The sequence below is a fragment of the Ylistrum balloti genome, unplaced genomic scaffold (genome assembly GCF_031769215.1).
Source record: "Ylistrum balloti isolate Yb309-2 unplaced genomic scaffold, AGI_CSIRO_Ybal_v1 Utg370000, whole genome shotgun sequence".
Classification (NCBI taxonomy): Eukaryota; Metazoa; Mollusca; class Bivalvia; order Pectinida; family Pectinidae; genus Ylistrum; species Ylistrum balloti.
This window is the reverse complement of record NW_026782078.1, coordinates 488,900-516,450: the sequence shown is the minus strand read 5'-3', so window position 1 is coordinate 516,450 and position 27,551 is coordinate 488,900. Positions and strand designations below refer to the sequence as shown.

Sequence of the window (27,551 nt, the reverse complement as noted above, 5' to 3'; positions counted from 1 at the left end):
CAATGGAGCATTAAGCTAGCCATGTGTTGAACAACGTTACCTGAGCTGAGAAATAAAGTAGACTTTATACCAGTCAGCTCATCGTTGTACCTGTATAAGACCTGATCAAAATGTTACACTTTTATTATGATCTGATGTCACAGCCTTCACGCGCAGTCTACATCTTTCTGAAGATAAATAACATTTCTTTTGTAGCCAAACCAGTAGCATTAAGAAATGGTAAGTATGGACTATGTTTGTAAATGTAAATGCTTAATTTACGTTTCGTTTTAAAGGTAAATGATAAAACATTCGTGGGTTCATGGCGTTCTATATGTTGAACTCTGTGTATACCGATAACGTAATACTGCCTGATGTCAAATGTTACACGAGGACGCGGCTATAGCTCAGCCAATAGAACGTAGGCCTACGCATCGTCAGGTGAGAGGAGTAGTTTTTGATGAGGCTCATTACCTGTTGGTGTAGTTAATTATGCTGAGAAACGGTACGGTCTGTGCTGTTCATTGTTGTGTCCCTGGTCAAGACACTTTATCCCAGTTGTACTAGGACTCTCATATACTTTCTAATTCTTCAAAATTATTTTGGCTGTTCGCGGGTCGAAAAACCGCTCAAGCAATCAAATATCATACCTTGGTTTACAATGAGTGAAATATTAGCACAAACCAGACCAACCATTGGTTCTTTCTGAATGAATGTAGATAATTAGTGATCACTTAAATGTAAAGAACGATTTAAATACTTTTATCGTAGGTTAAGGAAGACGTGCATCAATATAACGATAAAACTTATAGAACTTGACATCCTCTATGACAGCATTAAGCATAATGAACATCAATTAGTAGTACATTTCAATACAAAGTCAGAATCAGGTACAATGGAGTCATATCACAAGCTAAACTATATCGCGTCTTATTTATTTTCTCTATTGCAAAAAATCTAAAAGTTTAAAAGATATTTAACATATTTTATCAGATGTTTTATTTAGTTTGTAAAGTGTCCCTTATATCTTATTTCAAATCCTTTGTAAGATATAGATTTGACGAGATATTTTATGTGTATGTAAGATGTCTTATTCTATCATTCCTATCTATGTGATACTGATCTGTCCAGGGCAAACCACTCATGTTCAGTGTTCTTGTATTACCTACATATGCAATACAGGCCGTTCACGTTCGCGCAGAAATGCGGCGTGTCCCTTCCCAATGGACGTCATCACCAGATACGATGTATACACAATTGTGAGCACACACTTATTTACAGTGACCGTTTATGTTTTATTTTAAAATTGTTAGGACAAACTTTGTTTGCCGAATCAAGGCACGGAGAAAACATTTTCTGTGTCAATTTGTTATTTGATTACATAATAATATATAAGATAAAACACAAAGTAAATTAGATGTCTCATACACGCAATATCATGTTTAAATTATATCTTAGATAACTTGTTTAAATACAGGAAAATTATCTTGATTTAAGCTAGGAAATGTATATTTTTTATCCTAAATCTACATTGAAAATTGAAATGAAATTTTATCATATCTCTAACATTATCAGGTAGGACTCTTTTGTCACTGGCACTATTATGTAACTCATCGAACGCATTTCGGTCAGGAATTACCGCAATGCGTATGAATATGAATAATGAAGTTCAACAACACTCTCTACTAGAAGTAGTTTATTAACAAAAAGTGTATTAAAAAAAAATTCTAATGATACAAGTAGATGAGTTGAAACGTGCGACCCCATAAAATTTCCACTGACGTGTGTGCTACAGTTCAAGGTTGAAAGCATACGCATATTCAGTTTTTCGGTATCAGCGCACAGCTGCATCAACTTTCGAAGTTAGGATTTAAATTCACAATAGATAAATTTAGTTACCTAAAAGTTATGTGCGCTGTGCGTCAAAAATGCTTTTGCAGCCGGGGAAAACATCATGGTTAGTGTATATTGCCAAAGGTAGATTTTTAAGATTTATAGAAAATAAAACATAACATAAATCCAAGATATTTTTCATGGTTACTATTGGGATAAAGCTCAATGTGTCTAACTATCCAAATTCATCGAAATAGAACATTCACTTGTTCCAATTTACTGTTGGTCTCATTTAGGAATCAGGAGGTAATACTCCATACCTTTTTTATTCCCTTTAACAGTGGATAACGTTCTTAACTAATACGTATCCATTAGGACTGAAGTCGTATTCAATTATAAAACTGATTATTTCTAAAGTTGTTTAATGTCTTCAAAAATTCAGCTGATATATCTCTTTCATGTTATGCTGAAAGCAAAATCTTAAAGATAACTCAGAAATGCCAAATAAAATTTTCTGTATAGTCTTATTTTTTATGATGTAATTTTACAGATGAACACTACACTGACTGGTTCCGAAAGATCACCCCTCTCTGTCAGGTACCTGTTATAGATGATGACGGATTCATACTCACAGAGAGGTGAGTATAGCGTGAAGAATGTAACTATTTATCTGATGATATTCCTTCATCCGAATGATATGTACAGTGGATACAAAACACTCGCTAGTATTAGTTCATAGAAGTGATTACAGTCAATTACGATAATGTTTGAGTCATGTCGCGAAGATGTTAGACATTTTATAGCTCATCATGATAATTTTAGTTGAATTTGTATCAATATTGTTAGGTTAGGTATTTTGGTAGTTAATCACAATTTTGTCAGGTATTTTTGTAGCCTACCGTGATAATGATATGTATTTTGTCAGCATATCACAATGTTGTGATACATTCGTTATTCTTTTCAGACAAGAAAACGTATTATCTCTATTAATAGACAATATAGATTTTTCCTTTACTGCTACTGCGAGCTTCTAATATTGAACAGAACTGACCATTTGTTTCATTATAGTGTTGCTATCCTGAAATACCTTGCCATTAAATACAATGTGTCTGACCACTGGTATCCACGTAGTGATCTCAACGCGCAGGCCAGAGTTGACGAATCCATGAACTGGCATCACTTGAACACTAGATACAGTTGTACTTCATTATTTCGGGAACTTGTAAGTATTTATGTAAGGAGAGGTACCAATAAGGAAACATTGGAATATCATTTTTTTTTAAAGTTTATTAAAACTGTTGTAGTTGTGGTGTTTTATCTAGAAACGGGACATTGCTTTCAATTGACTTTCCTAACCGTGAACTTACATATCTGTGTCACCATGACTACTACCTTAGATTTTTAGGTATTAATTAATGTTGATAAGCATCTTGACAGAGATGTATGTGTTATAAATTCATTACCTAATCATTTTAATCGTGCTTGTACTGACCTTTAGCGAGGTCGATTTGATCTTTCTCAAATGAATTCCAATGCACTAACGTAGCCTATACCCTGGGGGATCAAAAGCTGGTTCATGTGACTTATCGGATAATAATGTTATATTTCAAACTGATACCTGCTGAACGGATGTCCACCATGTAGCGTCGATGCCAATAAACGTTTTAGCTCACTTGGCTCGATGGAAAAAGCCATCTTATAACATACCGCAATGTCCGTCGTCCATCCGTCAACTTTTCAACGAATTTGTACTACATGTTATCATGAACGACTGAGCTGATTTCGACCAATTTTTTTCAAAAGCATACTTGGGGGATAATGAACAAAATTTGCATTCTTGGGTGAATGTAACTCAGTGTTGTAAAACTGTTGGCTCACGGTCTCCTGGGGCGGGAGTTGCGGTAAGTCAAAATAGGGGGAAATGGAGCCAACTCTTTGAAATCGTACTTACACCTGTGACATGGATTGAATTTTGTACATATTTGGTCTGAATCGTCATTGAATATAGAAGCAGGAGGAGCGGGTCACAATGGGGTAAATAAATATAAATCATTTAAATGTTTTTATTTAGATAAGATGAAGCCACTTCAGTGAACAAAATGAAGTAAGCGATTTATGTCCTATTGACTTCTTATCTTTCCCAGTTACGGTCTTATTTCTAAACTGTGATCATTACATATACTAACATAGTTAACTAATTATTTTTAACGTATTTTATAGATAAGATTGCCGATACTCAACAAAGCTCCAATACAGTGGCACCTGGTAGAGAACGAAAGAAACCAGGTGCGGAAAGCTGTTTCTAGTCTGGCCTCTTTCTTTCTTAAGGACAATAAGACATTTTTGTGTGGGAACGAGATTTCAGTTGCCGATCTACTTTGCGTTTGTGAGTTGATGCAGCTGGTCACGTGTTGGGAGGAAGATCTTTACGAATCGAATCCCGTGATCAAAGATTGGGTACATAGGGTTAGAGACAGAACTGACCTTGTATTCCAGGAATCACATCATATAGCATACAGAGTTAGAAGTAAGTTTTCAAAACAGAACAAATTGTAGAAATATTTACTTATCGTAAAATGTCAATTATACACATGCCTATGATGAAATTGGATATTTGATTAAAATGTTCTAATTTTGATTAATAAAACACTACTGAATATCAAGGCTTACAGTGATCCATTGACTGAATTATATGTTACTATCACCGCCCTCCCGTACCCATAACAGCACCGATTTTCTCTGCCTACCGCCAAGTCGTGCACGTAATTTCATCGCCAATTTGATTGCTATAAGACCTTCTACTGTATTACCTATTAAAGTTGTATGTATTTCGCTGAAAAGCAATAAAGCATATATCGATTGAGATATTTTTGTTTAATGTATAAAAAGATGTGGAAAATAGAAACATGGAAAGAGAATGATTTTTTTAAAAGCTAAATTTTATACCTTAAGAGACATCTGAAGTAGAATTTCAAAAGCATAGCCAGTTCTGGAAGCATATGTGTTTGTTCATATCTTCCTTCTTCTGTAACATTCTCTAGGAAAGGGGTAAAAGAAAATAGTATCGAAGACCATGAAAACTTTGATATTTCCGTGATGTCATCCGTACTATAACAAAGGAACCATGAAATAGTGTAAGCTAATGAAGAAATAATATGACAATGTAACAGGCAGAGGTAGGTTCTATAGGAAGTTAAATTATTTAATCATTGAACCGAATCACGCACTGTGCGTCGAACATACAAGTAATTTATGATAATTCATTTTGTTGGCTTTCCTGTATCCAAAATTTTGTTGAAAGAACGTGTTTTGTACAATTTTCAAGTCACACTTCATGATTTTACGACTGTGAATATGCAGTTAACAATTATATGGCCTTGAAATCTATAGACACCTTTCACATTTTAGGATTATAAAACTATTTTACGTAATATTTACGTTTGACTTCATGCAGTCTTCACATAAGACTAAATTTATATATAAATTAATTTATTGATAAATGCTAACATGTTCCATCGAATTTCAAGTTCCTTTACATTTGGAAGTGGGTAAGATTAAAATTAGGTAATTCACTTTTTCTACTTTTGAAACAAAATGCATATTATTAACAAATACTTCTGTAAATATGTTATGCATTCATGCTGTATTTGTTCTGTTTAAAGGGATTGATACTGATTAATTAAAAATTGGCTGCCAGAAATATTGAACATAAATTACCACTCCTGATGAAACCTTGACTAAGAGTAATTGCAGAAGGAATCACGAATTGTGCAGTCGATACTGTCGTTATTTATCAGGTATTAAACCCGGATTGACGACCCTGTCCGTTTGACCATCCATCATTCCAATAAGTTTCAGATCTAAATGTAACTGTCTTTACCCAAGGCAATGTGGATTCATAAAGGTGATTTGTAGATTTTAAGAAATTACATCACTACGTCTTGAAATTCGTCAAGGTAAACCAAACTTGGACACATTTCAGCTCAGTGAGTCACGTGTCAAATATCTCCATATATTATCCTTTTATATTGGTTTTAGTGAATAAGATGGTGGATCATTTTGTAGACGAACAACAATTATGAAAACGATAAACTATGAATTATTTACTTTAACCTCTGGATTGCAATTATAATTATCGCTGGTATGTTATTATTATTTATTGCTGACCAACAGATCCAGGTTGTTTGATACAGTGATGTCACTTCAATCACAAAAATTAAAGTACCCTTGTATCAAACTTTATCTTTTCAAAGTGTGTGTTTATGTCAATATAAGCGTACGATATGGGACACTGCAAGTACCGTCAACGACGTCTATGAATGAGTTATAAATAAAGACAATAATAAATTTCAACAAAATTTAATTGAAATGGAACCATCAAGAATACAGCGACCAGAAAATGTTAATACCCCGTCATTATGATTTAACATATATGCTATCGACATTGGTTTCTGTGCGGATTAGCGGAATGTTACTTATGTTCTTGTACAAATTAATTTATCGCTGAACCACAAAAATGGGATAAGGAAAGACTCAAATAGGAAATCCTAAATTTATTAGAAAGAGAGGTTCAATAAACCCATGCATCATAATGATTCTGTATATCGATGATTTCAAGGAATATACTACCAAAACAAAACTTTTAACAAAAATGTCTTTCACAGATATCTTCAATAAGTGAAGCGAGGACCTAAGGATTGTAACAAAGCACGCATAAATGTGAAATATTAGAGCCATAACATGAACTAAATACTATCTTTCATGAATCTCCGAAGAATATTTTTTGTTCATATATAACCATAGTTTTAGTGAATGTAAGTTTTGATAAGATTCTATTGTCAAGTTTTTGTTTTTTCGGTGTTAATTTAGTATGGTTGATACATTATGGTCAAACTATTGATCTCATTGACTTGCTTCTGGTCCATTTTACGCTGTCTTCAAACTTTATATGTACACAATAATTTTAAAGTAATTGCCAGAAATGGGCTGGGAAAGGGAAACACACCATTTCTTCGTTATAAAGGTAAGGTGATGCATAAATTAAGGTCTTGTTTACCCACTTCTTTTATGCAACATGCCGTCTTCCAGAATCTTTCACAATCAACCTCAATCCAGAAAACATGAATTTTATCAATCAGAACAGAGCTATATGGAAGAAGATTCGTTCAACAGAAGCAGGAGGAAACTACGTGTTACTGGGGAAGCATTTCTATCTGAGACAGAACTACAGGTGTACTGGAGTATGGATAACCATAAATCTGACCTGTGTGCAGAGATTTTATATTTGAGCTTGCAAAATGGAGGTGAATTTTAAAACAATATGTTTCAAATAAAATTCTTTGTCACTGGTACAAACACTTTCTGAAAGATTATCATTTTAAAACACGGGATATGTTTTGCAACCTGTAAAACGTAAATGTATGCATATCCTGTTGGCTACACCTAAAATTTAGACAACGTTTTTCACTTTGTCAGAATTAAATATCGATATGCTGTCTTACGAGGTAAGGGTGTCCAGAACAGGTAAGAGGCATTTGGCCTAATTCGACAGAGTGTATTATTGGGGCTCCGTCAATTCAGCATTGTATAGATAAGATGTTATTAGCTTTTGGGGGATAGGAAGGCGAGGCCCAATAGGGAGTTAAGGTTTTGCAGATATGACTTCTAAAGTTAAATTCGAGTATATTTATCATAGGTTCATGATTAAGATAATATTTTTATTATAGAGGTTTAAAAAGGAACTTTTTTCTCTCTGTAATTCAAACCTAATATGACAGGGACAAATTCATTTATGATAAATAGATGAGTCAGACACGTTTCACCTGTACGATAATTCAATGCATTAGGATTTATTGGAAAAGACTTTAATAACAGGAGTATTAGTCTATATCTGTCTTCTTTGTTGTAGTCCTAACGACAGTTCCTCAGTGTGACTCCATCATCACCAAACTGTCAAAGTCTATTGAATGAAAAGTTATTGATGAATATGTAATATGTTGGAATAAAGTTAAATGATTTACTGGACAGTACAAACGTTGTCAATACAGGCAATGAAATGAACACGTCTTTATATTCTTAAACAAAGCGTAGCCGAATCGACTACAGTATAATGTTAACATCTTGTGTCATTTTTCCTTTATCATGTTTACCATCTCGTCTCACTATTTCATTATATCCCAAAAAGAGATCGATTCCTTACCATCTCGCACCTACGCACGTCGGGGCTGGCACGCTTCACACAGGTCATTTGTCTGATGAAGGTAACCATGTATTCATCAAAATGTCAAATTCAAAACTTCTAATGATTGTGTTATAAAAATTAATGACATTATCAACATTTCTTTTAAACACGAAAAAGATTATAATTGCCACATCCTTAAATAGATACAAATGACAGACATAAATACATCACACACTAAGAAATATCTAAATTGTTAAACAACATATCGCACATGAAAATATAACTATTCCGAACGAAATCACTATAGAAACAGCATAATGTCAAACATGGCCAATTGGAATCACGCATATTAGACAGCTTTGTAATCAGCTGTTAAGGTAAGTTTGTTCCGCATAACGATGAAGGTTGGTATTATTGTTAATGTTTAGTTCATAGGGTTATGACGATAAACCTGGTCAACACCGTTTCTCTTTAAATGTGTATGACATAACAAGCACTTAAAATAGTGTAATCGCTAGAATCAACCCAGCCATTTTTTTCAATTGGAGGTTGTCAATTTTTCTTTCTCGTATTTTATCTTTGTCGTGGCTATATTTTCGTCAAATGTTCTTTAGTATAACACATTTTCATATATTCTAAACCATCTGTTCATCCTTGAAAAGATGTCTCACTTAATAAATGAAAAGATATACATGTATGCAGTTATTTTTGTGTACTGAGTTGGATTAATACGAAAATAAACAGAATAAAAAGTCGAATGTCATGATAGTCAGAAACATTTTATAGAAATTGACGTCATATTGACAAGATAAACTGTAACAGAAGGATTATGCCCTTTCATATGTAATTTATCTTATGAACATGTAACAATCAATTTGTTCATTAATTCAATTTTATCTTGAAATTCACATTCTTTTAGATAGCAGGAACCTCCCAAAGTTTGCCCCTCTCTCGCATATTACTTCCGGGTTTATCGGATTATAAAATCTAACCTGTTATCGACATGTCCCCAGAATTGTTTTGTGTGTCGGTGATTCAACTACCTTACATCTAAAATCCGGAATTGTTGAAGATTGTATAAAAGACACTCTACAGGTAAGAACATGCTTTTTTTACATGTCTGCATGTTTATTTGTATTTAGAAATTATATATTAAAGTTATGTTAAAAATTTGACGATATATTTCTATGATATATTTGTGCTTATCTATTCATTTATTTGTTTTATATAGTTTTGATATTACTAGGGATACAGTTATATTAATTTATATGTGATTATCTTATAGTAACAAATTGCTAACTAACTACATGTATCTTTTAGTTTTATCATTAGTTTTCAAATCCTATAATCATGAGAAGCTTATAAGTTATGGCAACAAAAGAGCGATATTTACATTTATTTACCTTAAATTTGATCAATAGCATTAATTAAATTAAATATTGTGAAAAATAATGAAATATATAGATGGTAGGTAATTAATGTAGGCATATTGATGGTGAGCAAATAATGTAAATGTATTGATGGTAAGTAAATAATGTAGGTATATTCCAATTTTCATATCATCGATCTTAATAAGAATTGAAAAAGGAAAGTTTTATTTTTGTATCAGTTGTTTATCCTGATATTTACTTTCAAATAAAAGCAGCAGAACCATAGTTCGTTTTTTATAAATAAATTACCCATTTCTAGTCAATTCCATTCCTGCTACCCAACCTATGATATTGACATGGTGAAGTCGATTAATTTTTAATGATGTGTTCCCGATATCATGAATTCGGCAATAAATTTCGAAATCTAAAGGAAACCATGCAACAAGAGAACTGGGATGGTAACAGACTGATTTATCTTGAATCTTGTTATGCTGAATACTTTGTAGATGATCTCATAGTTTTGTTGTTACTTACCTGGCTTGTATTTTGATAATTTCACATGATTTACATGAATAACATGTCGGATATCACTGATCAGAAGATGTTTACAGCTTAAAACATTGTACATTTCAAGGTCTCCTGGTAGCTCTTTCAATTATTCGATCGTTGGACAGATTTAAAACGGAAATGGTGGTTAAGGTAATTGTAATTATTTTGATATTTTCATAGGCATGACAAGTTTCTGGATCACTATATCATATTCTGGCATGTCCGCTCCAGTATGCGATTTCTCTACGACAGTAACGTTCAAGTTTTCTGTAACAAAATGGCAAATAGTTAATAAAATTCAAATTCAAATTCAAAATAAAAGACGAAAAGGTAAAACAATGTTATAGGAAAACATTACGTTATTCTCATTGAAAATACTTATCAGAGAAAACAAAATAGAATAAAAAAGGATAACTGGTTGATTTGATCAATGACCATATGTCGATCTTAAAGTGTTTTAGTAATGGAAGACTGCAGAATGAGACGTTGCTAAGTAAAACAAATACAAGTGTGCAGGTGTGAAACGAACATATAAAGAATAGCTATTTTATTATTTCAGGTTTATATTTAACAGGAAGGATTTATATTTTTTTAACATTGATGAGGTGAAAACACATTAAGGTATCTTGACATATCCAATCTATCAAGTTTACTTTATGTAAATATTACTTTATAACTAGAGGTGTATTTACAATATAGCTGTATAATATCTGAGCATTTTTAGTGTGGCGTTTGTTTGTCTTATCGATAGTCTACACCGGTTTTCAGTGATGTCTCCGGATAGAAATAATCAATATAAGTGTCATGATATAACGATACCCTATAGCGATGTGTGGAAAACGTTTTCATAATGCTGATCCACCATGAATAGTTTGTAAGGCTAGATAAAGCATACAGTATTAAGATAACAACCAATCATCTTGATTTGAATATAGGCAGTTTACAACGTAAATCGACGGATGTTATACAATATATCTTTGTGACGGTAGATGTAAAAACTATTAGATAAGAAATTTGTGTATATAAAAATACATTAACTGTAAAAATAAACAATGACAAGAGGGAACCACCACCATCAATCAGAGGCAATCATTAGAAACGCAGGATTCCGAAGCAGTGCTAATTTCTGGTCCTTCATTCTCTCTGCATGGAAAGCAACTGAAACAATACCAATACCAAACAATATACGTGTCCGCTTCCATTCTTGTAACGGAAAAATGGTTTATTTCAAATGTATAGATCTGTGTCATTCTGAAAGTTTGGTTCCTCTAAGAAGCTGGGTATCCCAGAAGGAAAATCTTGTAAGAGATCATAACAGTTAACTGACTTTTGTTCCGCGGAAGCATCTATCGTCCACATCCTGTTTCTGTCATTGGCACACGGAAAGAACGATAAGCAAGATGTTTGTTGTAAAAGCCTATTAAAACTCTTTGTTTAATGCTGCTTTCGTAAGACATGCTACTCGCTGAATTTTAAACATCAATTAATGAGGTATGTGGTATTAATAAGACTGACATAGCTTAAGTTCTACATACATTGATAAAGCTGAAATATATCTCTTCTGTACACTACTATATAATGAGTAAGAACTGTATATTTGTAGTTATTTAGTTATTTTACGTACACCCTAGTGTGTACAATGTGAAAGCATATTAAACAACGCGGTTCCTGAGACGCTAGAGAGGAATCTTCCGAATGAGGAAGTTTGTACACTGTTAACACAACAAAGTAATTTCTACCGACTAGAAGTATACATGCCTTCCTGAACCATCACAGGTAGTATTTGTGTCTGCTATCTCCTAACTAAAGTAGGAATGTTTCTAATCTGTTCACGAATAACACAAGACTAAAATGCACATAGTTCCGTTGCACCAGATAACGATTGTCGAAAAAAACATATGTTGCCTTGTCGAAACTTCCTTTTTTTGGTAGGATAAGGTATATTTCGATAAGTTACTAAACCTGTGATTTCATTGGCTAGTTGTAATATATACTTAATCATAATTCATGGAAAATTACTAATTATATTTAAGTATGGGGCTGCTGCACCTCCCTTTTCAGATTTTGACGTTTCTGTTGATTCCTTTGATTTTCCTCAGTTGCCTCTCAGACCCCAAAATTTAGGTCTTTAGCACGACTGATGAGCCGTAGAATGAAAAGACAGCTGTATGATGTAGTTCAATTCATTGTGTAGATCTACTGTATCTAACTATATTTTATTTAACTCTGTCTTTTGTACAATTTCTAGTTATTACATGTAATGAGTCCCCATATCAGTTTGGCATTGTCAGTTTTGCATATCAGGTAGCGGTATTTCATCAAAGGTCACATCAACACATGATGTACACAAAACACACGGGGGTATAGAACAGGTGAGTTCAACTACAGAATGTTTTTGATCGTGGTAGAAACAGGTCGCACTAACTCGTGATTGTACTATATGTCATTACTTTCACGTTCGTTACTTTGTTTTGTAACTCTCGAGTGAAAGAAATACCATATCCCCTCAACCACTCCCGGTGTTACCTCTATTTCCATGTACGGTGCGTTAGTATGCCTCGCTCTTGTTAACTTTATTTTCTATTTGGAACATGACATTACTATCGAACCAGTAAACTTAATTGTCTGGTATTTAACGGCGCTAATTACTTGTGTGTATTTTGTACAGCTTTGTAATCATTTGCACACCCTGGTCTTTGTGATCAATAACGAAGCGATTATGTGAATTTATCTGAACAGGAAACTTCCGAACGAACGGGGGAAATGTGTACATTACAAATAGTAAGAAAAGTATTTTACCTCCTGGAAGTTAATATTTCTTCCTGAATCAAAGCAGAAGGTCATATTTTCTTCTCTTATCTTCATAGTGCAGTAGAAATGTTTTTTATCTTATCATAAATCACACAAGATAAGAAAACTACTTCATCTGAACCAGATATCGATTGTTGACAAAGAAACTTGTTTGAAGTACATGTTGAACATTTTTTGTCCCAATTTTGGTTAGATCTTTTTGTTCAGTTATAAAACCTACGATATTCCTTAAATGGGCCATCACAGGTGTACAGTATACCTTGTCCGACCACTGGCGAAGTTTACATATCAAAGTTACCAACGGTGGCAATTTTATTATAGCGGCCTATCATCATAGCCTGTCAGTAATCTATATCTTAACATTGTTTATCATGTATTTTCTTACACCAATGATACAGGTCCAGGTGGTACTATACTGGTATGTGTACAGTTTATCTTATGTTGTGGATCCTTTGCCGGCTGTTCTTGTAATGTTATAATGGTTCAGTATTGCTACGTTATGAATTTGTCATTCTGGATCTAACGTTTCTTTGCGATAAGATAAAAAAAATCACAATACATAGATGATATCATCAGGTTAATCATACTCTGCGTGAAAATCTCCTTTTTGGTTTCGTTGTAAGCAAAGATGTAAATAAAAGGTTTTAACACGCGTAGAAATATATCCGATGTTTTGTCATTCTTAGTATCTGATTATAAGACATTGTCAATATATCTGAAAATGAATTTTCAGGACAACATTTCTGCTAATAGTTCTAATACGATTGGGCAAAAAACCAATAAGCAAAGTGCACCTTTACATACAAATTCAAAATCTTTACAACCTAAGAGTCGACTGAGGAAGAGGGTGTTAGTCAGAACTCCACCCTGTATAAAAACCCCTAACACTAGAGACCCTTGCAAGGGTCGGCATTCAGGCAATGCTTTATATAGATTACAAATCATGTACCGTTGGAAAGATAAACGATTTTTCTACTACATTGCATGTTTCCCAGAGCAATTAAATGCTGTAAATCAAGTATTTCCATTCATTTTCCTCGACAATTTTACCACTATGCGGAATCTCTCTGTATTTGTGGTTATTAATCTACCATTCCCGCCAATCTTAGGCGATACTCCATTGTTTTGCAGGGTCAGCTGAAAGTGCATTTGGATGGCGCGATCTTTAAAATTGTGAAATTGGCGGGGTTCACTTCATTTGCACAAACTTCACTTTCTTTCATCAGTCCATAAAACAGCAATATAAAAAATAAATCCTGAAATGATAAATAATCCATCAAAAATGTTTATCCTATATTCCAGGTTTTGTATACAATGGATTCCTGGTGTGGGAAACTGCTGTCATCAATTGTCATCTTACCCTTGACAAGTGGAAATTACCGAAGACGGCGGAATGGGTCCTGGTATTACGACTGTAGCATCTCGTTCCGTGTTCTATTTCTCTGCTTCTTTGCACTGATCATAGTGTTCAGCGCTACCAAGACCATACACGAAGGCGCAGATACTCGGCTGGGAGTTGTTTTGCTTTCCCTGTCGGCACTCATGGCCGGTGCTATAGCAGTTTGCATTGTATTTATGTGTTTAGTACAGAAGGGTGGCCTCGCATATGTTGTTAGAGCTAGAAGTACAAATACATCAAAACTTCAGGTGTTTTTCCTCTGGATTTTCGGCCTTGGAGCGAGTCTGTTTTCAGCTCTCTTTCTCGGCAAGCTGATAGAATGTTCCTTACACTATGTTGAAGGACTTTATTGGTACACTATCATTTGTTTCAATGCTTTACTAGTCATCATGTTTCTCGTGGAAACGATTTTCGTCACATACTTTTCAACGTTCAGATTGAAACATTGTACATCGGTTAAATGGTCGATGTTCCTGCTTTTAACTGCAAATGTATGTATTCAGTTATTTGTCTCAATAATAGGGAATACATTTGATACTTTTATTGATATCCATCCTGAAATGAACGCATCTTCTTGTCTACAAAGAAACAGCACAATGAAGACTCTAATGGATAATTCTAAGAGTATTCTTACTCCTATGTTCACAGAGTTTATACTTCTGTCCAGCACGGTCATTGTTGAAATATGGTCACCCTCTGTGTCGAGCGGTCGAAGTAAGGAAACAAACTTATCAGACATGGACACACCAGAAAGTTCTGAGCGATCACCTCTTCTGTCCAATGTGTTAACCACTGAGCCTTTATATTACGGGAACAGACGAAACTTTAGTCAAATGATGACTGTAGCTGTAAGTCTGATAACCGGCTTCGGATTTGTCATGGTCTACGCTGCTATGGCAATGCATTCAGAAAAGACTTCAACCCTTCGTTACATCGCCGATTGGTATGAATTAATTTTGAAAGTGTTGATGTTAATCGCGAACTTTGTCGGATTCTTCTGCTTAGTCAACTACTGCAGTCCTGACATCCCAATGAACTCACTTCGTGGTCGGGAATATGTTTATTTATCGTCAGTCTTTGGTTTATTCATGATACATATCTGCAAAGTTATACATGGTGAAAATAACAACTCTAAACCTCTTATCTACACTAACATCCTGAGCATTTTCCAAGACTATCTTCAGGTAGTATTTCTTTTGCACGCTAATCGATGTAAGAAGTCTGACCCTCATTCAAGACTCAGTCTTCTCGAGTCTGTACTAATATTTACAACGATTAACAACTTTGTTCTGTGGGTTAATGACACTTTTCTTTTATCCCAGTATCCGATCACACAAATACTGACAGAAGGGGAGTTTTCAAAGGGTGTGTTAAAGCTAGGAGGTACAGTGTTACTTCCAGTCTCAGTTTTCTATAGATTCACTTCATTTTTGGAATATTTTGCGACCTTTAGGAGGTATACATCCTAACCACAAGGTATTGTAGTAGCTTGGGGTATTTCCATTGTGTACATTATGCCACCAGTGTACGGATGTACTTACTTACCTCGATATTTCTTGACAACGAAGTCAAAATGAACAGCTTTCCACCAAGCTGTATCAAAGGTGATAATTTACATTTCTTTATTGTGCATTTTCAATTTCTGGATTAGAAACAATCGTGCATCCTCAACCTTTGGTATTTACCTGTCTAAGTTGATGTGATATTCAAGACCCAGCTCCCATTGTCACGATTTTCGTGCAAAAAGTCAAATTATGGGGAGGTTTTACAGTCGTCAAAGTGATTTTGTATTGTGTTGATATTGCTGAGATTGTGGTGAAATCACGCTGTTTAACAGTGTTACAAAACATCGTTTTATATTGTGTGAAATGTGCAGAGATCTTGATGTAATTAAACTGCTTACTAAAGTGTCTTAAAGCATAGTCTCACATTACGTGAGAAAGCCGAGTTTAACATACAGTTTTATATTGTGTGTAAAAAGTTGCTTAACGTATATGTAATCAAACAGTTTAATAGTTTTACAAGTTTTATAATATGTTAATATTGCTGAGACCGTGATTTTAAAACTCTACTTGACAGAGTGTTAAAGACATCGTTTTATAATGTGTGTAAAATATTATGCAATTTAACCTTTTACCATAGTGCTACAAAGTAAAGTTTTATATTGTATTAAAAAGGACGAGATCTTGATGTAATTGAACTTTTTACATTACATTATACCGTTTTATATTCTGTGAAAAAGTCGTTTACCAAAGTGTTGTAAAGTCATGTTTATATTGTGTTAAAATGTATAATATCTTGGTGTAATTATTTTATTTTTACGGAACGTTACAAAACGAAGTTTTTCACCATCTTAGTAACGCTGAGATGTTGATGTAACTGAAGTTGTTAATTCAATACTAATGATTTTCAGGATTTCAGTCATCAAGCCTGTTTCTCTGAAATCCGAATATATTAAATGAAATATCTGAACACTTGCATATAGCAGAAAATTAAAGGTAATTTTACTTTCTTTTTTCTATTCAAATCACTCGTCTTTTTACTTGTATCTGGCCTTCAACTTCAACAATCAAAATTTACTCTTGTTCAATTGTCTGGACTGACAAACGCTACACATGTGCACACAATCATTATCTACATGTATCATTAGTTAGTTAACTGTCATATAATTAAACATTCAAGTTATGTATATAATGCTATGACGTCTTTAAAATTGGAGGGGACAAGCTCAATATTGTATTCCCTTAAAGATAGATACATATTGTTTACTGTTGCTTTGATAAAGTGTTTTAAATACGTTATGTGCAAAAATGAAATAACGCTTTAATATATATTGGAATTAAATGCATTAAAAATATTTATCTTATTGTTTCGTCACTTTGTATATCTTACGTCAACATTTCTATGTTTACGTTATTTCAAAATAAACACCAAAAAGCACATGCATCAGCTTATCTAACAAACATGTAAGACATTCTAAAAGCCACGCAAATAGCGGAAACAGTATATAAGGCACTAGGCTAATAAGGAGTAATGAATATTTTATTCTTTGTATTAAAAAATCGCCAGACAGAAGAAATGGTCTGGTTAAAGTACCCAACATCAGCTAAAACTGAAGTGAAATAATTATCAATTTTCGAAACATTTAGACTTGTAAGATATTACGTTAAATTAATCAAAGAATTAGCATCAAATCAGGCCTACACTGACGTAATTTAATTGGGTACCATTGAAACACTGAACGCTACACAGCTTACTTCGTCATATAACACTTAAACAGATAAATCGACAGTAACACTAAGTTAACCGGTAAATACTCAAACGGTAAACTCTAAATTATAGAGTAAAGATCAAAACACGTCATGTAATGCATCAGAATTAAAAACATTAAAAGATTTCAAATTTCTTAAATAAGGCTTAACACATTTCTTCAACATATCAATCCTTTCTTGAGTATTATAACTGTATACTGAAGTTTCCAAAAATCTTGCCTTACAAGGCAAGCATTTTATCATTCGATATTTGTTGTCTGGTTATGATAGAGACTAGATCACCTTAGTAAATATCTACAGTTTTGGTTGTGTTGCTGCACTTTTCATGAATTTATCTCTAGTGATGTTGACCTCGACATTGGCTTCGTCAAAATATGGAGCAAGTTTTAGTTTGACACGTTCTGCCCAAGCGTTCACTTTTGGATTGGATTCAATAAACTTCTCCTGGCAGCAGGCATACAGCTGCATCATTTCACAAAGCCCTAGCAGATCTGCTAACGAGATGTTGTCGCCGGCGATAAATGGTCGATTGTCTTTCAAGAAATACTCGTCTATTTGGTGAATAACAACGCCAACATTGTTACTGTATCGGTCCACTTTTTTCCGATCAATCGGTCTGTTCAACATCATTGGCAAGAGCCACTGCAGCGAAAATCAGTCTTTTGTTTCATAATTTGGAATATTTTCAGAAATTTTGGGAAGTTTATGTCTTTGATTCTAAACAGTGTAATTATAGAAATTTGGTTACAATGTACCTCTATCACTCAACATCTCTTTTGTTTTCATTACTTCAGTGTATATATCTATATTAATTTATTTCATTCAACTCTCGAAAAAACAACTGTTTGTTGAAAAGACGTGAATAAACAAATGTAATCGGCATTTCTCTTAATCTCTTCTGTAAACAACATTTACTTCACAACCGATGGTAAGTAATTATAGGACATCTTGAATAAGTTGAAACTAAATTTCATTTTATAAAGAAAGTAATTCGATAGCAATCAATCCCGAAATCATAACTTAATTTAATTACATCACGGGCGAAAGAAATGATGAAATTTCACTTCAGTTTCATTATCATATCAGAAGCTGGAATGCAATCTTACAATACTTACTAAATTTTGAAAGAGCATAGCCATGTTGGTTCTTGTGTTCAAATGTTGGTAGTTCATGTATTCGTCAATTCTGGCCTGGGCCTTGAGGTCAGTCCGTGGATACCAATGGTCAGGCACATTGTATTTCACAGCCAGGTACTTAAGGATAGCAACACTGCAGAGGAGACCATACTTACGATCATTGATAACTGATGATCAGATAGCAACACTGCAGAGGAGACCATACTTACGATCATTGATAACTGATGATCAGATAGCAACACTGCAGAGGAGACCATACTTACGATCATTGATAACTGACGATCAGATAGAGCAACACTGCTGAGGAGACCATACTTACGATCATTGATAACTGATGATCAGATAGCAACACTGCTGAGGAGACCATATTTACGATCATTGATAACTGACGATCAGATAGCAACACTGCAGAGGAGACCATACTTACGATCATTGATAACTGATGATCAGATAGCAACACTGCAGAGGAGACCATATTTACGATCATTGATAACTGATGATCAGATAGCAAAAATACTTACGATTTGATAACTGATGATTCTGATAAAACATTGCGATATTCTGTTTTCATTAGTTTCAAGACCATGTTAACATTGATAACTGTGTGTGTGTGTGTGTGTGTGTGTGTGTGTGTGTGTGTGTGTGTGTGTGTGTGTGTCATGTGTTTCTGTTTTCATTAGTTTCAATGTTAACAATTTGTGTGTGTGTGTGTGTGTGTGTGTGTGTCTCTCTCTCTCTCTCTCTCTCTCTCTCTCTCTCTCTCTCTCTCTCTCTCTCTCTCTCTCTCTCTCTCTCTCTCTCTCTCTCTCGCAGCGAACATTAAAGTGAGTTATTCCCCTTTAAACTTGTTTTATCTTATTATCATAAAACGATATATGTTTGTATCAGAGTTGCAATAAAAATTTGATAAAGTTATACCATTCTGTAAGAATGAAGCCCCCATCCTCTATGACTGGGAGACGACCAATCGGGCTGACCTTCCGAAAATCCTTATTGTGGTTATCACCTGTAATATTGAAAACGAGGTTTGTAATTTGAATATGAAAAGTAACATCATTGTAGTATCTAAAAGAAAACAATTCATGTGAATCGACTATTAAAAAAACGAAAAAAGAATATACCAACAAGTCAACATAATCGTAATTCAAACTCAAATACAATAAAACTAGGCAAACTTTTAACAAAAATGACAATGAGAATAAGACAAAGTGTTCTAGAAGAGTAAGCGTCTTCTGCTTCATCGACGACACACGCCATGTCAATTCTTGGTCAATCCATGAAAGTAATGTCACGTAATGAGAACAAGGTACACAATAACGGAACAAGCAGACAAACTGGGAAGTATTCAACACGGCAAGCTACAGATCGTACAAAGAAATAGAATATTTCTCAACGAGACACTTACGACGGTCGTAAAACTAATTTTCATCAAGCGGCATCTCTTGAAAACCCTGTATTACGAGTTTGTCTGTCATTTTAGTATATTTGAGTGAAACTCGTTAGAAGTTCATTATTCACGCAGTTTATTTAGATATAATCGATTTAGGATAAACCATTACCGTAAATTTCAAATCTCAACAATTTCAGCCATTGTGTTTGTCAACTTAATAACGTATAGCATCCTGTCGATATACTTTCTTTCAAATACAATTGTATTGATGCATTTCATAAACAATAAAAATCTTCAATAACATTTAATTTCTTTTAAAATATGTACTTACCTTTTCATAATCTCTATATTGCATACAGGACATTATAAAATAAATATTCAACATTGTACAAGTATACGCATTATAGGACATAGAAGCTTAACGCTATCAATAATACATAGTCGTCCTAACCAGAGATGTGATCGTCCCTGGGTTCAATATCTAGTCCGTCGGCAAAGTCAATTACTATTGGAACAATATTAATATGCACACCTCTCAATAACGACACCGACTTGACCTCAAATGGTATTTTGTTCATTTTCAAAAATATGTAGACAGCCCTGCATGGTTGTGAGAGCAAATCGCAGTAAAAACCCAACACCATAGTTGTAAATGTCCGCCGGTGTCCTAGTTAGTAGATTCGTCTATACACGATACTAGTGCAGAACTCTATATCGCGAGAGCTGTTGAGATAAACACATAGAGTAAGGATACGAACGACTGTTAATAAGATATCCGGATGTATATATATGGATGATTGAAAGAGTCCATTGTGACATACTCATCATAGTGCTTTCTTTGAGGCTTTGAGGCCACATTGAAAATAAAATCTCTTTCAAGTTGCTATTTTTGTTGTATATTCTGGGGTTTTTTGGGTCTTTTATTTGTTGCTGTTGTTGTTGTTTTTTAGAATTGGGATCACTGTAGCATTGTTCAACGAAACAAACTCTTTTGTTTTTGATATGCATTTGAAAACCGATCAATTAGGATTTCCCTCATTTAGGTTTCAATAATTTGGGCCTATAAGGACGAAATCATTGTTTTTGGGATTATAACAATAATCAACCATTGGTACTTTTAGCTTCGGCCACTAGCGACGCGTTCTTTCTTCTTCTTTTTTTTTTTTTATCTGAGTATGATCTTCAATAAAATCTTTACATAAAATTTCTTGGATTTTGAAATAATCCTATATATTGTCGAATGCAAAATGTTCCTCAAAATACTTTTTTCTTCCTGATATTTATGATAACTTTTCCTTTGTTAACTGTACAAATAAAATGGTGCCAATCATTGACCCAATAGGTTGAGTCAAAATTATCAAGCAAGTTTAAACAAAATAGACATGAAACTATAATAACTTTTCCAAAATGCATGAGCGACTCTGCCGAATTCGAAAAATTTGAAAATGTCATATATACCTGGCAAACAATCAATTAAAGAGAATTATCGATGATGTAAGATCACCCGTGAGTTGAGACGGAAGAATTTCACTTTTATAGATCCAGTACGAAATGAAAACTTCTATAAGATTCACGTAACGTACCTACATGTATACATACTTTGTAATATTCTTAATTTATCAATTTATCATGTGATGCAAAATCTGAAGAAGCGACATTCTAACTCTCTCTTTCTTGTGTGAATGTTTTAATGTCGTTATGCTGATCTCGTTGTGGTTTTTTTTCTATTTTCCTGTGTAAGATCGTGCATGAAGTCGGGTGTTTAATGCTCATTGGTGTGCCTAGTGACTCCGTTTTCTTATTTCTTGTTTAACCTTGTTCTCTGTGATTTAAGAATCGAACTCTACTAACTTGAATTGCCTAAGATTTACATGGTGGGTGTCGTCAATGAAGCAGAAAAGTTCTCCTTGTTTTGTCAATTCTATGAGTTTCTTTAACGAGATTCACATCGTACATATGTACAGGCAATGTTATAGCCAGGGACACAAGAGGACAAGGAGATAGAATAATAATAAATAGTCTTTAATTGTACATTTCCTGCATTCTCTTTATTACAGACAAAATATTTCACTAATTTTATACAATTTTATAAGAGCTGGTTCATGATTAAATCAGTAATGAAATAGCTCTAAACTAACATAAGTTAGGCCTGAAGGCTTGTTATTATAAATAATTTCTGAATATTACAAGTACAGTGTTTTATATTTGTTGATATGTAAAAGAAGATTGGGAAATGCAGAAAACATGTTTCAACATCATTCAATAGCATCGTGTCGGTAATATCACTTATTCGGATTTCAAACTTTTCAGCTATCATCCGGATATTTCATTGTCCGCGCCATTCGTTTGAATATTAGTTTCTACTGTCCCTGAGAAAGATGGCGTTGAAACACTACTATGACTTAATGTCACAGCCTTGCAGGGCTGTCTACATCTTTCTGAAATTGAACAACATCCCATTTGTAGACAGGCCGGTTGCACTTAGGAAAGGTGAGTTTAGTTATACTGTTCTTATTGAGTGACATGGTGCTAAAAAGCGTGGAACCTTTGTGTTATCGTGACCTATATATTGCACCCACCGCCCAATCCTGGGCCACTGATTTCGTGAAAAATGACAGTCCTGCTGATGTTGCACTCTGGCAACCGCTTTCAAAGAAACAATTATTATATCGTCTAGACATCGGTTCCAGACCATTATGTGTTTCGGAATGGCCATTTTTTGCAACCGTATTTGAACTATTGACATGCTTGACCTCGCACCTTGGTAATTTTGGTTGTTATAACATGTTAGGCTTTCAGAAGGAATGAACATTTGTGATTAAAACCATCCACCATATCATTTTCTGAGAATATCTTTCTTTTCAGATTTGTGTAGTTTTCCTTAATACACATTTTTACATGTCAAACATCCTCCCAGATATAATGAAAGAACCAATCAATCCATCCTCAAACACCAGTGTTTTGTTGTCGTCTGTCGTCTGTCAATTGAAATAATTTTTTGATTATTATTATATTAAAGACCAAACAAAGATATCTTATGTTGAAAAAGTTGTGTTTTTAAGTTATCACTTTTGATGACTCATTTTCAGTTTGAATTAACTTACAAATGGTAGAGCGACCGATGAAAAATAACTACATTTAAATAGTTTGTGCTATGAAAAACAAGTTTGCCAAGAAATATTGTTCATGCTTGTGGCATTGAAAGATATTGACCTTGTGAAAGAACAAGGAGAGACCCATTTCTGCCAAAGAGGGAACCAAACTCCAACCATGAGCATGATAATCCATGGCCCTACAAACTGAGTCCAAGCAGCTATCCTCTGTCAATCCCTCACTGCTCACAAGCCTCTATTCATGTCCAACCCTTTCCAACCTCTCAGCTAGATATCCTCTTTACGTCCCTCACTGCTCACAAGCCTCTATACATGTCCAACCCTTCCCAACCTCTCAGTTAGATATCCTCTGTCAATCCCTCACTGCTCACAAGCCTCTATTCATGTCCAACCCTTCCCAACCTCTCATCCATGTAGATAGCTTTATTCTCACTTAATGCATTTGTTAAGTGATTTTATTTCTCCCTGTTTTACAGCTGTGACCCTTTGCCAAAATATGTGTAATCTTCCCAAAATCAATCAAAATCAAATGTTTTTTCCAATTTTCAGAAAATCACACTTAACTTTCTCATTTGATCAAGGTATAATGTGCTGTAAATCAAGAGAAAGAAAAATGGTCACAACAACATATGATCATAAGCAAATAAAAGGAAAGAAGTAAAAGATCCAACAAATCAAGAGCAAATCATAGTATTGATATAGGCCAAACGAAGATGTCATGTTCAATGTTATTTAGAAAAACTGCTAAAAAATATATAACATAAACAACAATTGTGAAGACATTCCTTTTAAGAAATTTGTGTGAACTGTATTGTATATATTTTTCAACTTCACAGGAGAGCATTTTGGAGAGGATTATAAGAAGATTAACCCCATAAGTCGTGTCCCAGTCATAGATGATGATGGCTTCATTCTCACAGAAAGGTTTATTTTGATTGTATCTGCTGTAAATGTAAATTCCTTTAAGATCAAATTAGATAAGCACTGGAAAAAGCAAGAACTTTTATTTAACTATAAGGCAACAATTCAAAATTAGACATCAGGTCAAGTACAGGATATATACATGTATGTATTTTTGATGTATTATTTTGTATTAATGAGTCTGGTATAGAGGACTATGAAATAAACTTATCTTATCTTCTTACTTTGAAGATATAAGGCTTCAGGAAGCTAGCTATTAATTTTGTTCCAGTTTAATATAGTGACATTTTTTTTCTCTTAGATAATGAGTTATACACATAATAAGGAGAATGATTATAAGCTTAGCCTGGGAAGGTGGTGACAAAATGAGAGGGATTTGTAAATCAGGCAAAATGTAAGGGATATGTTCCTACCCTATTCTGATGAACTCTTGACAGAAGCATATATATGCAGTTAAGACAGAAATTACAGCTGTATACTACCTCATTGTGGTGGTGAACTGACAGAACTGTTTAAAAGTTGAACAAAACAAAAAAAACTTCAAAAATCTTTGTGAACTACTGTAATCATTCTGTAAATGTACACTTTTTCTTAAGTTATTCGGTTCAGAACTTAATTAGGAGAGCCTTTACCTGGGTTTTGAGAATGCATATTAAAATCAACATGTCCAGGATATAGTGGATAGCAATCTAATGGCAGCTGTCGAATAGACATACAGATAGATAGGGATAAGGTTAAAGACGGGAATCACTATTATAATAAGATCCTGTACTAACAAGAGTAGTGCAAGGTGGAACATTAAACACCCATCAAAGTCATGGTTGCATTGCTATATCAAAATGTGCAAAAAAGAAAATATGCAAAAATTATCAAAGGACCCCAAAAAAATACAACACCAATTCATCGTAAGAAAGTGAAGCTTGTCAAGTTTTAGAGATTTGTCAAAAACAGAAATCTCTAGATAAGATTAGAATATGTGAAATAAAATACCATTATGAAAAAAAATTGAATTTTGAAATGATAATTATGATCAGATGAAAGAGAGAGAAAAGCATTCGTAAAAGTATGAAATCTAAGATAAAGATAAATTATTAGATAAAAAATATTCTTTCATTACCTACAGTAAGCACAGCTACTAGTCATGTTAATAAAGACAAACTTGTTTTAAAGAGATTGTCTAAACCAGACAGTTCTCCAGACACGATAAGAATGAAAAAAAGGAAATAACTCCTCTATGAATTATTAAATCAAAATGTCATTCAGAAAAACACATATTGTCATTGTTGTGAAACTAACTGAAGGAGCTCTCCAGACAGGTTTTAAATACTTGAAAAAAAACAAAGGGCTCATATAGTGTCATAAAGTGAAAATGGAATTCAGGAAATCACAATTTATGTCATGGTAATAAAATCTTCCAATGCGAATGATGTGAGTAAGAAATGAATTATTGCACTTGAGTGTAAGAATCGGACATATTTTATATGCAAATATTCATTTTACTTGGTAGTGTGGCCATCCTAAAGTACCTGGCTGCAAAATACAATGTGCCTGACCACTGGTATCCACGGACTGACCTCAAGGCCCAGGCCAGAGTTGATGAGTTCATGAACTACCAACATTTAAACACCAGAATCAACATGGCAATGTTATTTCAAAATCTAGTGAGTATTACCAGAACTGTTTTCCTCTAGCTTATCTTTTCATTTCAGAATATTTTATTGATAGAAATGATCGATAGGATTAGACAGCAGGCTAGAGCCTGTATAAGTCTTCTCCCAAAGCTGTCTTATCTATCTAGCTTATCTTAATTGTTGCATCCCTTCGTCTAAGTGGTTGAGTGAGTTATTGCCTAAATTTGGTCTGAACATTCTTGGGTGAACATGAATCACGTTCCATAAGCAGAGTTTATGATCTTTCCTCAAACAAGAACAGGAAACCCGGATCAAAAGAGGAAAAAGAAATACATCTTTTAAAAAAATGTTTTCTTCTTCTACATAAGAAAGTAGGGATATCTGGCAATGAACTCGGAAATATTTTATCAATCAACATCAACCAGCATTAATGAAAAATGTATTTGTGCCAGAAAAGGATTTATGTGTTGAAATTTGTTACACATCCCTGAAATTTTTGACGTTTAGATGAAGAAGGTGACTGGTTTTTATTTTTAAAATTGCGCTTTTTTTTTTTTTTTTAAACAGGCAATCTTACCAAGGTTGAGAAATAAACCAATTGACTGGAAAAAAGTTGAAGGTTTTAGAAAAGGTGTTGCAATCACAATTCGCCAAACAGATGAATATTTCCTCAAGGACAATCGACCATTTCTTGGTGGCGATGAAATCTCAATCGCAGATCTCCTAGGGATTTGTGAAATGATGCAGCTTTATGCCTGTGGCGAGGAGAAGTTTATTGAATCCAATCCAAATGTGAACGCTTGGGCAGAACGTGTCAAACCAAAACTTGCTCCATATTTTGATGAAGCCAATGTCATGGTCTATAAAGTGCGAGAGCATTTCTTAAAAACGGCCCCAACACAACCAAAACTGTAGCTACATAGTGCTGTTAAGTCTGTAAGGTGTCAATAGAGGTAAAGGTTGATTAGGAAATTAGAAAAAAAATCTAAACCAATTAAAACATTTTATTGGTGCTGAAGCAAGACAATCAGGATACTCAGAAAGTGTATTCTATTTATTTAAATGTTCAGAGTTATGTAACAAGGTCAGTCTCTTACAAGGGCAAAAATGTGTTACCCAAACAACATTCCAAGAAAACTCGTCTACTCATGTACATGTGAATTTATGATGTGTGGAGGAAATGTGGCTACTATTGGAGGATATTTTGCTGGAATGTTTTACCTGAAGGTAGAGGATAAAAATTTCATGAAAATTTATAATCAGACATTTCTACTTTTGGAACAATAAGTGATTACTGATGACACTCTATCAGATATGCTGACTGTTGTTTCTGTGTGTATTCTAGTGATACTCTATAAGATAATCAGTAGTGTAGTATATTCAACCAGACTGACTTTGTGATGATAATGAAGTTTTACACACAGACAACTGTGTGTTGAAGTGAAGTGTCTTATAATAAATTGATTTTGTGGTATTAAATGAATGTTTGTTCATTTGGCAGGTGAAAACACTCTTTAATGTGAAATCTGGTCGAGATTTATAATGGGAAATATACCCAGAATAACGTGTGTGTAAATTCATAGCAACATAGATAAATATATCAACACATTGTTTCCATTAATTTGTCCTCTTGTCAATTTTTAGGTCATCAAAACCAAAGGGTCAGGATGACCAATAGTCATCCTGTTTTGTCTGTTGCCGTACACCATGAACCATCCACCATGCATAATCTTTTCCATTCAGAAGACTTCTTCTCAGTAACAAGCTCAGATAAAGGGCTACCAAATTATTAAAATGAATGACCTTGACCTCACTTTCAATGTCACAGGTGTCAAATATGTTGAAATCTTTAAAACAACTTCTCAATAATCAAAAGACTTAGAGTACTGATATTTGACCTGTAGCAAGCTGGGATGAAGGACTACCAAATTTGCTAAAACGAATGACCTTGACCCGCATTCATAGT

General features: G+C 34.0%; 3 protein-coding genes across 3 annotated transcripts; 2 read left to right on the top strand and 1 right to left on the bottom strand.

Annotated features, from left to right (window-relative positions):
* The first annotated feature begins 110 nt into the window (after nucleotides 1-110).
* Nucleotides 111-4,368, top strand: LOC132548066 (glutathione S-transferase theta-1-like). The gene is made up of 4 exons (XM_060211890.1): nucleotides 111-219; nucleotides 2,363-2,450; nucleotides 2,881-3,034; nucleotides 4,033-4,368. Exons 1-4 carry the CDS (start codon nucleotides 111-113, stop codon nucleotides 4,366-4,368), a joined length of 687 nt encoding a protein of 228 aa, XP_060067873.1.
* Nucleotides 4,369-16,920: 12,552 nt separating this feature from the next.
* Nucleotides 16,921-20,571, bottom strand: LOC132548090 (glutathione S-transferase theta-1-like). Its single transcript, XM_060211914.1, has 4 exons — nucleotides 20,453-20,571; nucleotides 19,449-19,536; nucleotides 18,510-18,663; nucleotides 16,921-18,036 (listed from the first exon to the last, which is right to left on the bottom strand). The coding sequence occupies exons 1-4, from the start codon at nucleotides 20,562-20,564 to the stop codon at nucleotides 17,689-17,691; spliced, it is 702 nt and encodes a 233-aa protein (XP_060067897.1). The 5' UTR covers nucleotides 20,565-20,571; the 3' UTR covers nucleotides 16,921-17,688.
* A 1,727-nt stretch (nucleotides 20,572-22,298) lies between these two features.
* Nucleotides 22,299-27,202, top strand: LOC132548044 (glutathione S-transferase theta-1-like). The gene is made up of 4 exons (XM_060211867.1): nucleotides 22,299-22,410; nucleotides 23,870-23,957; nucleotides 25,462-25,615; nucleotides 26,153-27,202. The coding sequence occupies exons 1-4, from the start codon at nucleotides 22,299-22,301 to the stop codon at nucleotides 26,498-26,500; spliced, it is 702 nt and encodes a 233-aa protein (XP_060067850.1). The 3' UTR covers nucleotides 26,501-27,202.
* Nucleotides 27,203-27,551: the final 349 nt, after the last annotated feature.